The 14,454-nt window shown below is 44.3% G+C and overlaps 1 protein-coding gene across 2 annotated transcripts in view; it reads right to left on the reverse strand.

Moving 5' to 3' along the window:
- ACE2 (angiotensin converting enzyme 2) overlaps positions 1-14,454 on the reverse strand; it is a 129,573-nt gene that overhangs the window by 13,963 nt on the left and 101,156 nt on the right. For both annotated transcript variants that reach the window (XM_040423317.1, XM_040423316.1), the window contains 7 exons: positions 11,243-11,412; positions 10,526-10,755; positions 8,409-8,553; positions 4,540-4,638; positions 3,673-3,795; positions 3,405-3,583; positions 104-168 (listed from right to left, as the gene is read on the reverse strand). In XM_040423317.1, the coding sequence (XP_040279251.1) occupies positions 104-168; positions 3,405-3,583; positions 3,673-3,795; positions 4,540-4,638; positions 8,409-8,553; positions 10,526-10,755; positions 11,243-11,412 (1,011 nt within the window). The remainder of the gene's footprint in view (positions 1-103; positions 169-3,404; positions 3,584-3,672; positions 3,796-4,539; positions 4,639-8,408; positions 8,554-10,525; positions 10,756-11,242; positions 11,413-14,454) is intronic.

Below are 14,454 nucleotides of genomic sequence, written 5' to 3' on the forward strand. Positions count from 1 at the left end.
CTCAAAATTTCAAAAATTAAATTCACCATGACTGCACATTAGAACATAAAAACCAAAAAGCCCCAGATCGCGTTCTCACAAGAAAACATGGTGGTCAGCTTACCGCTTTATCTCCCAGCCCAGCTATGAGACTTATCCTCACTTTGATTGCTTGATCTGTGTCTGTGTCTGAAATTTGAAAAAATATTATTTTAGTGACTCTTTTCACCGGGTTTAACAGGCTGATAAATGCCCTTACATGAAAAGGTGAAAATATATAGACTATGATGTACTGACCTGGCATCTCAAAAGTATGGTAGCGCCATGTGTATGGAGCCCACATGAAGCCATACAGTTCCTTCATGCTGAGTCATAGGCATGCTATATGCCACTGTATGGTTCCTCCCTACAGCATAATATTACAGAGGTATTCAACCCCAGAACCAATGGTTCTAGGGAGGAATAGCTCTATACTATGGCGTCCCAAGGACATACATAAAAATGTATAAAAGGGCCCTATAGAAGTAAATGGGTTTGTACAACTAGGTACAGGAACTGAAGTAATATAGTGCTTAGACATGTGCAGCGCTCCTTCATTTTACTTCTCTTAGGCTGCTTTCACACTGGGAGCAGCAGGGTCTGGCGAGGGAACAGCCTGCCGGATCCTTGCTAACACTAGCCCACCGTGCCGCCGGAAGTCTGCCTCTGGCCCCAGTCACTATAATGGAGGCGGGCCGGAGGTCCGGTCGCAGCACGGCAAACATTATAGTGAATGGGGCCGGAGCGGACTTCTGGAGGCTAGCCTACTGGACCTTGCTGCTGCCAGTGTGAAAATAGCCTTAGGGGCTGCAGTGTTCATGCATTTATGGAATATCCTATTAAATACTGTTACAATGGCATTTCCCTTCAGCCATTATACTGTGTGCTCAGGTGACGGCTTATTTTGGATTTTAATTTATACTATTGTGTTCAAGGGTAGCTCATGTTGCCACCGTTCTATAAGTCCTGGCTTCAGCTACTTGTGAGTGCGACATAGTGCCTATGTGCTTGTATCTCTCCTCAGGTCAGTCTTGCTTGAGTTAAGATGCCCTCACATGTTGTGGAAACCCCTAATAGAAAGAAATGTCAATTCCTGCGTTCTGTCCCGCTGTGGAATATTAATTCCGCAAAAGAACAGAACGCAAATATTGTTTTGTTGCAAATTTCCTGTACCTGAGTTTGTGTCTTGCCCCTGGCTGTGCAACACAGATTCTGTTTATTCAGTGATGGGGTTTATATTTGTCCGCCTGGTCTTTTCAGATTCTGTTGGATCCTTGCACTTTATGTCAATGTCTAGATTCTGTTTGTCCTTTGGCAGTCGTCCTTATCTGTTATCCAGCTCTGTTTGCCATGTACTTGAGTCTGCCTTGCCAAGTCTCTGTATCTGGACCTGCTATGTCTGAACTTGTCCTAGTGTTCTGGGCCTGTTCCATCTTGCTATGTTTCTGCTCACATACGTGCTGTGTCTGAACTGTCTCCTGAAGTGCCACATGTATTCGCTATGTCTGAATGGGTTCCTGAAATCCATATGTTTGGGTTCCTGAAGTCTATCTGTCTGCCAGTGCTCCATGTTTTGACTCATGTCTGTATTACATGTTTTCTTGGATTTGCTGGTCTGGTTTTGAATTAATGACTTGCCTGTGCTTCTGGTGCTTTGCACTAGTTTCTTTGACCCGCGTGTGTCAGCTGCCAACTATACCGGGACTATCCCAGGAGGTAGCGGTCTGGTTGCTAACCCACAGCGAAGTCCACATCTCTGTGCCTTGGAGGCGCCAGAATAACACCCTTAGGGTTAGCCCTATGCCAAACCTAGCTAGTGCTGGCCCTATGCCAGATAGCTGCTCCGTCTATTTCTGTCATGTCACTGTATATACTGTCACTGTATATAATGTCATTATATAAAACTTGGTGGAGGCCCATCTTTCAGTCATCCTCCTCCCGCCGGGCTCCTTTTGAGTTTAGGCCCTGAAGCAGATGATCCTACTGCTTCCAGTATAGCTACGTCCCTGAGTGGTTCCACAACCACTGTCTGTAACAAATACCAAGTTTAGGTGATGGAAAATCCTCTGTTTAAAGCATAGCGCCACTTTGGAGCAATATTAATTGCTAATTAGAATAAAACTGCATTTTAAGTTGTATGACTGTACTGACCCTGATTCCTGCAGAATCTAATTATGCCCACAACTGACCACAGATTGCTGACGCAATTGTACTTAACAAGGGGCCTTCAAACTAAAGCAATGGACTGAGATTTACAGTTCATATTCTATGATAGCATACTTACCAACATTGCAGTTGGTACATTTGGGGCATGTAAGCCCCACCCCACCAGGACCACCCACTCACAAAAACTGACCGTTTTAGGCCTGGGAAGCCGTAAATTTGCCAGGACTGTCTCAGAAAATTAGAGACAGTCCCTGCTAATTCGACAGTGTATTTATATAGTATTGATAATATATTGTATGAAATATCACCATTACTGTTCATAAACTTAGTTTAATGTGGCAGAGTTTCCATGCACTGCTGTTTGAGCTCTGTCAGGTGGGGTAAGTATGAAATTATTGTCCTCTAGTAGCAATGCTTGCTTATACCGCCATACATATGGCATCTGATGGAACATACAACCAAAAACCATGTATGCCTCTCAGAGGTATATGGAGATACTGTAGAGGCCTCATGTATCTCTATGGCACCACTAGCATGGCTCTGTACAGAGCCATGACATAACCTTGTCCATGTGCCCCAAGCCTTTGTTTTTAAACAGTGTAGGTTAATCATTCATTTTTCACCTGAGGAGATCCATAGATATTACTCTTGATGCATTCTGGTGCAGAAAGTCACATTTTAGGACATGCATCCTTTCCTGAAAAGCCACACCTCCTTGTCAAGAGAGTCAAATAAACTAAAACACTAGATGCAATTATTGTGCCAAATTGTTTCAAAAATGTGCAAAAATTCTAGACAAAATCGAGCCCACAGAGTCAACAGTGAATCTGAGCCCATTTCTGTTTTGCTGGTATGACATTTCATGTACATGTCACAACTCATTGGGCCTCAGGGTTAACCATAGAACAAAATCTGATTCCAGCTTTAATTTTCCCAACGTAGTTTTGACAATGATCGAAGTGACCTCATGTGGTTTCTTATGATAGTTTTATGCATGATTCCCATGAAGGTGTCATACATGTACATGAAATTTTGCCATGACTGTCAAATATATCAATAACCAAGACACAATATGAAAAAAGTTGTGCACAAGTTGCAACTGAAGTAATCAAAAACTCCAACATGACTATGGATTCCATAGCTTGTAGCACTGCAAAAAGTCTTTGTTTAGCCCCAAGCATAATGTAATGGACAAGAGTTAGAAAATAAAATTAATTTACATGGGTCCCACGCGGTATTCCAGCCAACATATCTATTATTAGCTTTATTGTTCTGTTGTAACCATTCATACAATGGTTGAAAATAGCTTAGCAGGGGTTGGGCATCCATCTTGGTTCCCCCTGTGATGCTCTCCAGGGCTTCCGTCCAAGGCTTTGAGTTTCCGAGTTGCAACATGGACCTGTAAAATACATTACTTATGAAGACATGCTTAGATAATAGCTTTTTACAATTTTTGTTCATAGTACAAGAGGTCCATAGGTCACGTACAGTAGTTTATTCCCTGCAGCTGTAGAGTTAGTGATGTCACAAGTGTGAAGAGGACCAACATGATTAGCAGCTTTACAGAGTGCATCCTGGAACTGGAACTGGTAGATGGTCCGTGTGTAATATCTGCAGGACAAGCACAGGGAAAGAACGCTATATATCAGTATCTCATCACAACACCATTTTCAATCATAAGATGCAATGTTGCAATGCGACAATGTGTTCCTCAACAATGGGTCAGGGCTCACCCAAGGGCACGTTCCCAGGTACTGTAGGTCAGAACAATCATTGTCCAGGACATGAGTATGCAGACAGGCTTCAGGAACAGCCTAGCAGATGATACCTGTCGATTGGCAGAGACCATGTAGATACAGTAATACCTTGAGTCTGGGATAGGTAATAACTGTGTCTTCAACTTTTAAAGAGGTTTTCTGAGTGTTTAAATATGAAGACCTATTTTCAGGATAGGTCATCAATATGTGATCGGTGGAAGTCCGACTCCTAGCACCCCCGCTGATCAGCTGTTTGACGAGGCCTCAGCACTCTGGTGAGCACTGTGACCTCATCCTAGGCCAATGACACGTTCACCAGTCACATGGCCATGTTGCAGCTTAATCCCATTCAAGTGAATGGGGCTAAGCTGCAGTCAAGCACAACTGCTATCCATTGGGTGGTGCTTTGCTTGGTAAGTTGGAAGGAGGCCGCAGCGTTCCCCAGAGCACCATGGCCTCTTCAAACAGCTGATCAGTGAGGGTGCCGGGAGTCAGATCACCCCCCCCCCCCCTCCATCACATACTGATGACCTATCTTGTGAATGTATGTGCAAAACCATATACCTACAGCATGGAGTATTATTACTATGTACAGTACCTGATGAAAGAATAATCATTCGCCACATGGAAAAGGGCTGGAGGATCACAGTATGAGTCGTCATGGGGAACAGGCTCTACTACACCAACAAGCCTTCGCCTAGAGGAAACAAATAGATCAGATCATTATAAAAGTAATATGTTTGCATTTAACAGGTAAAAGACTAAAGGCCCCTTTACAAGGGAATATGATTGGGGCAATTATCAGGAAGAAGCATAATGCTGATTCCCAATAACTGCCCTTTGTAAAGGTGCCACCAATCACCCGATAAACAAGCAAACACTCGGTGAAAGCATTGCTATTGCAGTCATATATAAACAGGGATCTGCTACTCAGAAACTATGATTCTCTATGGGGATGAGTGATCACATGTCTCCATACAGAGGAGTTGATTGCTGCATGTTAAGCAGGCAATTATCAAGCAGACAATCTTTGGTTTATTCCTGATAATTGCCTACTATGTTGGCCTATGTAAAGGGGCCTTTAGTTCCATGCCCTTCCCGGTTTAATGGTTTTAAAGGGGTCAATTGAACTGTTCATTGCTGGAATTCAAGTATATCTATTTTGTCTGGAAACCTTCTTTACATAAATTTATATAAATTGTACTTAAATTCTACTGCCTGTAAGGAGCACTAAATGTAGAAGATACACACAACTCTTTCCTTAAGTGGAACCTGTTAGGAGATTGCCCATGGTTTTGGCTGCATGAAATCTTGACAGACTCCTGCATGACAAATAGCTATGTTTAAGGCTATATTCACACGACCGTAGTGTTTTGTGGTTCGCAAATTGCTGATCCACCTCTTCAATTGAGGACAAGAATAAGAATAATTTTTTGCGGGGCCGCGGAACGAAACTATGGATGCGGACAGCACACGGTGTGCTTTCCCCATTTTTTGCTGCCCCATGGAAATTAATGGGTCCACATGTCCCATGTGAATGAGCACTTACTCTGCAATACTGAAGAGGTATATGGGCAACTTCAGAGAAAACAGCTTAAAATCAAGCCAACATTTAGTAGAAGAGGTATCAGGGCAACTCACCACTTGCTTCTGACCGCCCAGCTAAATTGACAAGTCTCTCCCTATCTACATGTAGGAATATATCAATTCTTCTCTACATGTGCCAGGAGATAAGCCATTTTCCCTTCCACCTTCTCCCAAACCTCTCCCTGGCTGTAAGGCGACTGGCTTCAGAAGGCACCCTCTCCCCTCCTGCTCTATCTGCAGTAAGAGACCAAGAATGCTAAGGCACGCCCTCAAAAGAGATCATGAAGAAAGTATTATGAAGGAAGTTTTCTACACGACTGTTTAATATAGGAATATCCTAAATGAGAAACAATGGAGAAGGTCACCTGGTCATTTCTAAGATTAAAGTGGCCATACACCTTAGACAGCTTGCTCGGCCAACAACTAATCCATCCAATTGCAACGGGCGCCTTCCCCCAGGGCCCTCTCTATAACGCGTCGCAGGTGTAGGAATGCCGAGTGGTGTAGTGCTGCCTAAAATGTCTCTTTATGGATACGGCTGGACCCCAGGCTTTGGCTCCGAAGCAATAAATAGGGGGAATAATTGAGGGATAAAAGAATAACTTGAGTCCAGACCTTGTATGTAGTTGAACAGCAGCTTTACTTTGCATAAACGTTCTCCAAAACGGTTTACAGACTTTGTCTTGGTCCCAGCAGGCTCTAGCATGAAACTGGCAAGCAAACTCGACTCTGCAACATCTGTTTCTCTCTGGCTCTGCTGTACTGACAGGATGACTGTATGACCTTGCTTCTTCTTGTATGCTGCACTTCTCTTTGTATGGTCTGTCTCTAGATTAGGCCAGGGAACTTTCCTCCTGGCTCCTGAGGCTCTAAGCTTTGACCTCCATGGCCAGCAGAGCTGAGGGTGCTCTGGCTGGCTTGGGCACGTCCAGCATACACATGCCCCTGCACACCCGTCCCCTAGCAGGGGATAAGCTATACTAACTGGAACTTGTCCCCACCCTTCCTGCAGGAAGTGGTACTCGCCCACCTCTCTCCAGAGGGGGGGTTAGAATGGAATGGAAGGTTCCATTCTATCTAACTGTAGCTCTGCCATATTTGCTGCTACCTGCTGGTGAACCAGGCACATTACATATGAACAGTTACATAATATTAGAAATGCACAGTGTGGAGGACCTGGAATAAATGCATAAGATGACATCAGGTAAGACCAATAAAGACAGTAGCAAGGTGCAGAAGTAGTAACACCACTCTGGGGTGTTACACAATTCCATCGGACTCCCGCCCACTCCATACACACGCACTTTCAGCCCAGCTAAGCATGAAACTGCCAGACACCTCTGGCACCTTATCTCCCTTGAGAACATAAGGTTTGGGTCCTAAGGAAATCTCAAGCCCTGTCTAAAAGGTCGACCATTGACTTATAGGATAGCTACCTTCGAACAGGTGGCACCAGAGGCACAACTTTCTTTTCTGTTTTTGAAAGAGAGCTAATTTGAATATCTTTTTCCCAGAGGGGCATTGCCTGGCTTATAAGACCCTTCATGTGATAAGTAATATTTTCAGCCAGGGCTGTGCATATACCTCAGTCTATTGCATATCCTATTTGGAAAATACACTCTAATAATTTATTTTGGCCTCCTGCACAGGAATGTGTGCGCCCCATGGTCGTGCTGCAGGCCGCAATGCACGAACACCGTCCGTGGGGCAGCCGCAGCGGATCGTAGACCCATTCACTTTAATGGGTCCGCGATCCGGCCGTTCCGCAAAAAGATAGGACATGTTTTATCTTTTTGCGGAACGGAAGTACGGGACGAAACCCCACGGAAGCACTCCGTAGTGCTTCCATAGGGTTCCGTTCCGTGCTTCCGTTCCGCACCATTCCGCATCTCCGGATTTGCGGACCCATTGAAGTGAATGGGTCTGCATCCGTGATGTGGAATGCACACAGAACGGTGCCCGTGTATTGCGGATCCGCAAATACGGTCCGCAATACGGCCACGGAGCGCACACGTTTGTGTGCAATAGGCCTTTAGATCATAAATTGGATCGGATCCTAACACAAGAGAAAGTAAAAATATTTCCTTTGCCAAGATCCAATCCTTCGATTGATATAAAAAGATATAGGAGAGAGGGGATCTCCAGAATGTGATAAAAAGGAGCCTATCTGGTATGAAGGCCTCATCAATCTAGGACAGAATCAAAGTCTCTCTGAAGTGGATTATTCTTGAAAATATCTTTAAAGGGAGTCTGTCATCAGCATTTCACCTTTGTAACCCTTCCCATAGCTTTCAAGCATGCTTACAGTTAATAAAAATGTTACCTTTAGCATCAATCCTGGACTTATAAAACGGTCAAAAAACATCTTTGTAGCATATGCAAATGAGGGCTCGCAAGTGCCCAGGGGCGGCGTTACGCTCGAAGGTGCCCTGCTAGCTCAGCCTTTTCTTCACTTCCCCCCGCCCCTTCCCTCCGCCCGCCCATCCTTTCCCTCTGACCGCCTATCTACTAACTTGTTTTTTCGCCGAGATCCCGCGCCTGCAAGTTAGTAGATAGGCGGTCAGAGGGAAAGGATGGGCGGGCGGAGGGAAGGAAGGGGCGGGGGGAAGCGAAGAAAAGGCTGAGCTAGCAGGGCACCTACGAGCGTAACGCCGCCCCTGGGCACTTGCGAGCCCTCATTTGCATATGCTACAAAGATGTTTTTTGACCGTTTTATAAGTCCAGGATTGATGCTAAAGGTAACGTTTTTATTAACTGTAAGCATGCTTGACAGCTATGGGAAGGGTTACAAACGTGAAATGCTGATGACAGACTCCCTTTAATTTCATTTTTGAACTAGAAATAACATGATAAAACTGGTCAGTTCCTACTACTGCTTACTTCATCTCCCACCAGGTCTTCATCCATTGATCCTTTGGGATTTTACCACTGAATACGTCCCATCTCCATTGCTCCAACATATATGTGAAAGGCATTGTGCCGACAATAGTAAGTGCTTGTCTAAGCAGGAAGTTTATCTCAGTTTCTGCAAATAATGTTAGAGATGGATTATTCTTTTAGAATGTTTTTTTTAACCCTGAATAAGTTTGGGTTAAAATCACTGCCTGTATTTCCTTTGTTCTGCTCCATAATAGGAGCAGAACAACAAAAATAACAGAAATGGTGCCCAATGGCGCCAGACGGACAAAACCTGGTATTTTACCAAACAAAACAGTGTAGCATGTGAATTTGGTATGGTTCATTGTCAAGAGATTTAATTTATGCTAAATATGCACTTTCTGTGGAAAAAATGATTAATGTGGTTGTATTATGCACTTTGTGATCCAAAAAGGCTGTATAATAGAAGGAAGTAATTAACTGTCAGCCATTAGTTACAGTTGCCAGGTGGTGGGTTGGTCCTTCCCCTTAGTTAGTGAGTCTTCTGGTGAAGAGGCCAGAGTGAGGATGCGTAATGTCTGTTGAGAAGTAAGCCCACATTGAAGCAGAATTTATCCAGGGAAACACCATCCCTGTGTGATTTAAAGCTGCCAGAAAAGCAACTGTGTTAAAGGGGTTCTCCGGGAATTAAGAAAATGAAAATACTTAAATATTAACTTTATTATAAATATATTCTCAAATACCTTTTATTATTTATAATGTCTCATTTTGTCTGGGGAGCAATCTACAGAGGAAACAAAATGGCTGCTGTCCCATTAGTTCACACAAAACCTGTCCTGATCACACATGAGGACAAGTTACTTTACAACACTGAGGTAAAGTGCTGCCTCATCCTCCTCCTCCCATTTACTTGTGAGGGATTATTATCCTGAATACAGATGATAAGAACTTTAGCTGAATTTCTGTGGAATTTAGTTCATGAGGAGACATGAAGTACAGAGACGATGGACAGGCTGTGGTAATGCGTTGCTGTGGTAATGGAGACTGTAAACAAGTGCTGCTGCTCATTAGCCAAACCTCACCCTCCTCTCAGGTCTCCTCATCATCTCTATTCCCACAGAGATTTGCCTGTATTCAGGATCATAATGCCTGACAGGCAGAGCAGAGAGGAGGATCAGACAGCGCTGTGGCTCATTGTGGTGAAGTAACTTGTCCTCCTGTGTGATTAGGACAGGTTTTGTGTGTACTGATAGGACGGCGGCCATTTTATTTCTCCTAATGATTGCTCCCTAGACAAAACAAGCCATTCTAAGTAATGAAAGGTATTTGTGAATATATTTATTATAAAATAATATTTAAGTATTTTCATTTTTGTAATTCCTGGAGAACCCCTTTAAGGGGGCAACCTCTGAGGGAGAGAAGCCTTGATTTTCTGCAGATGGTTGAGGACCAATTTAAAGGAACAGTGCATGGACTAAGAGAGTAAAGGTAATGCACATTTATGACTTTGGACTTTACTACCTATGGTTAAGGTAAATTGCTTTCAGCACCCACCACACTACTGAGACAGACTGACCATTCAAGCTATTACTGCACTCAGCAGCCAGGCACTGCAGATATATAGAGAAAGGACTTGCCCTCTTTTGGCTAATTGGGAGGATTGCATTGTATATCTACAGAGAGACTTAGAGGGGATTATCATACTGCATACACCCTATGCATAGCCTATTGGGAAATACCTGTGATGTGATATACTTGAGAACTGTGCCTACTATTTATATTTGCACTGTGCAACCCATCATTTGCTATAGTCAAGTAGGCCTGGACACTGCCTTCATCATCCACCATCAAGGGCACCACAGCCACCACGAGGCAGGCGACCCCATGATCAAGGGTGTGCCCCAAGCGGATGAAGAGTTGCTCCCCTCTGCTCACTGCATGCATAGCTTGGGAAGTGCTGGAGCAGGAAAAGCTACCATGAGGACTACCACCACACTTGTAGCCACTGCTACCACTGCCTGTTCCTCTGCAGTGTACTGACACATACCGTCTCAAAATGTGCCGAAAGGTTGTTCATTTGGCATATTTCTAAACGGTAAATGAATTCCTGAAGTATTTACCTTTGTCATCTTCTACAAATGAAGGAGGCAGCAGCTGGAGAGATTTTAAGTGTTTGGGGGTTGCTGCGGAAAGAGACATGATTTCCCCCACAGCTTCATGGAAACCTTCGTTGGCGCCATCTCTTTGCAGCCATGGGTGATAGTGGTATGCCATGTCGTACTGAATGTGTCCCAGCTCATGGTGGACAGTCAGAAAGTCTTCCATGTTTATTTTAGTGCACATCTTTATTCTGTTGACAGAATAGACAGAATCATTATTGATATTACTTTTATTTTTTTTATATTCTCTGTATTATCTATTATTAACAGTACGGCCACATGTTCAGGTTTCCTGATGCCGTTTTGGAAGGAAAAACAGGAGTGAATCCTAAAAAAAGAGGAGAATTCATATCTGTCCTTTATACTTTCTCTCCTTTGATGATCTACTGCTGGTTTTGGCTTCCAAAACTGCATCAGGAAACCTGACTGTGCGTCCGAACCCTAACATAGTGATGACCTATTGAATAGGTCCTATTCCATAGCGTTATATCACAAAATCAGTTCTGGACCACAGCACTGCTCACAGACCATTCCCCTGTTAGTTCCAAAAGTGCAAATTCACTTGTCATGCATCTGCATGAGAGGAAAAAAAAAATAGTTTGCACCACAAAGTCCGAGCTGCTCAACATGTTTTTCTTTTTTTAAAAGTTTCCAATAACAAGTCTTAATGTTTGATACCTAAAATCATTCAATCCCAAATCCCAGGCTGTGGGGTGGCAGACCGCTTTCCTCCCATCAGTGGGTTCCACCAGCATAGAATTAGTCCAGAAGTTATTGTTCAGTGCATACAGGTTAACAGACATGAAAAATTTCTCAGCTTCTTTGAACATTCTCTCCACAGTCCATCCCTGTAATTCAGAAAACAGTATAAACACTATGATTTAAAAAAAAAATTGGGGGGGGGGGGGGATCATGAAGAGTTTGCCGCGTTATTGAGGTATTTCCATCTGGATATTTATGGCATAAAGAGAATATGCCACAAATGTCCGAAAGGTGCGAGTCCTACGCCGTATTTCAACAAATTGGTCCTTATTCTGCATCTGCTGGGAAGGGGGATTTGCCCACATGTTCAGCTCTCTCTATTCACTTTTATAGTTTAAAAAAATAGCTGAGTAAGGCCCCTTGCAGACGAGCGTGTGCGGATTAGGTCTGGATGCGTTGCGAATGCGCGATTTCGAAAACAAAGTAATTTAATTTTGTCTGCGATTGCGTTCAGTTGTTCAGTTTTTATCGCGCTGGTGCAATGCGATTTAATGCATTTTTCACGCGCGTGATAAAAAACTGAATGTTTACAAACATCTCTTAGTAACCATCAGTGAAAAATGCATTGCATCCGCACTTGCTTGCGGATGCGATGCGATTTTCACGCTGCCCCATTCACTTCTATAGAGCCAGCGTTGCATGAAAATCACATAACATAGAACATGCTGCGATTTTCACGCAATGCACAAGTGATGCGTGAAAACCAACACACATGTACACAGCCCCCTTGAAATGAATGGGCCCGGATTCCGTGCGGGAGCAATGCGTTCGCATCACTCATTGCATCCGTGCAGAATACTCACTCGTGTGAAAGGGGCCTAAGCATCCCATCTCTGGGACACCTATCAGACATTTATGGCATATCCTGTGGTTATTCCATACATTTTTCATGCCCTTTGTTTGGTTTTGCAACTCATCCACATTCAAGTGCATAAAAAATGCAAATAAACACACTGCATGAGCTTTGTGTGTTATTGTAAGATTAATGGAGGATTACAATTACTGGCTGCCGCCAGGGGCCTGGGGCTCCTGGGCGGGCCCAAGGTGGCCCAAAATGCCCATCAATATTCCTCTTGGTCTTAAGGCTTGGGCCCCAGATGTATTGTTCTGTGCGTCGCTTTTGAACAGTGTGGAAGGGTACATGAGCCAATGTCTCCCATCCCACCATTCACTCTCATAGCCCACAGGCCACTAGGCCTGGAGCCTAGGAGGCCATAGAGCAGTGGAAATGCAGGCAATCGTGTCGACATCATTACGACTGCCTGTACTTCATGGGGCATTATAAATACTAGAGGCATTTCTGGGGGAGCATATTATAACCACTGGGGGTCACTACTAGGAGCACTAAAGTGGTCATTCTAACTCATGGGGGCACTATAGGGGGCAGTGTTACTACTGGGGTGCTATAGGGGACATTATTACTGCTGTGGCCGCTATAGAAGGGCTTTATTACTAATGGAGGCACTGTGGGGAGCTTTATTACTACTGGGGACACTGTGGGTGCATTATTATTAGTGGGCACAACATGGAGGACAGTCCTACTAATGGGTGGCACTCTTGGAGAGTATTATCACTATTGGGTCATTGTAAGGCGCACTATTACTACACTGAACAAAAATATAAACGCAACACTTTCAGTTATGCCCCCATTTTGCATGATGTGAACTCAAAGATCTGAAACATTTTCTACATACACAAAAGACCCATTACTCTCAAATATTGTTCACAAATCTGTCTAAATCTGTGTTAGTGAGCACTTCTCCTTTGCCGAGATAATCCATCCCACCTCACAGGTGTGGTATATCAAGGTGCTGATTAGACAGCATGAATATTGCACATGTGTGCCTTAGACTGGGCACAATAAAGACCACTCTGAAATGTGCAGTCTGATCACACAGCACAATGCCACCGATATCGCAACGTTTGAGGAAGCGTGCAATTGGCATGCTGACTGCAGGAATGTCTGCCAGAGCTGTTGCCCGTGCAATGAATGTTCATTTCTCTACCATAAGCGTTTCATTTCTCTCCAGAGGCGTTTCAGATAATTTGGCAGTACATCCAACCGGCCTCACAACCGCAAACCACGTGTAACCACACCAGCCCAGGACCTCTACATCCAGCATTTCCACCTCCATGATCGTCTGAGACCAGCCACCATGACAGCTGCAGCAACAATCGGTTTGCATAACCAAAGAATTTCTGCACAAACTGTCAGAAACAGTCTCGGGGAAGCTTATCTGCATGCTCATCATCCTCATCGGGGTCTGGACCTGACTGCAGTTCGTCGTCATAACCGACTTGAGTGGGCAAATGCTCACATTTGATGGCATCTGGCACGTTGGAGAGGCGTTCTGTTCACGGATGAGTCCCGGTTTTCACTGTTCAGACAGCGTGTGTGGCGTCGAGTGGCCCATGGTGGCGGTGGGGTTATGGTATGGGCAGGCGTATGTTATGGACAACGAACACAGGTGCATTTTATTGATGGCATTTTGAATGCACAGAGATACCATGATGAGATCTTGAGGCCCATTGTTGTGCCATTCATCCACAACCATCACCTCATGTTGCAAGGATCTGTACACAATTCCTGGAAGCTGAAAACATCCCAGTTCTTGCATGGCCAGCATACTCACCGGACATGTCACCCATTGAGCATGTTTGGGATGCTCTGGATCGGTGTATACGACAGCGTGTCCCAGTTCCTGCCAATATTCTGCAACTTCGCACAGCTATTGAAGAGGAGTGGACCAACTTTCCACAGGCCACAATCAGCAACCTGATCAACTCTATGCGACCGAGATGTGTTGCACTGCGTGAGGCAAATGGGGGCCACACCAGATACTGACTGGTTTTCTGACCCCCCCCCAGTAAGGTAAAACCGTGCACATTTCAGAGTGGCCTTTTATTGTGGGCAACCTGTGCAATATTCATGCTGTCTAATCAGCACCTTGATTTGCCACACCTGTGAGGTGGGATGGATTATCTCAGCAAAGGAGAAGTGCTCAGTAACACAGATTTAGACAGATTTGTGAACAATATTTGAGAGTAATGGGTCTTTTGTGTATGTAGAAAATGTTTCAGATCTTTGAGTTCAGCTCATGCAAAATGGAAGCAAAACCGAAAGTGTT

Source organism: Bufo bufo, chromosome 3 (assembly GCF_905171765.1).
Source record: "Bufo bufo chromosome 3, aBufBuf1.1, whole genome shotgun sequence".
NCBI classification, from domain to species: Eukaryota; Metazoa; Chordata; class Amphibia; order Anura; family Bufonidae; genus Bufo; species Bufo bufo.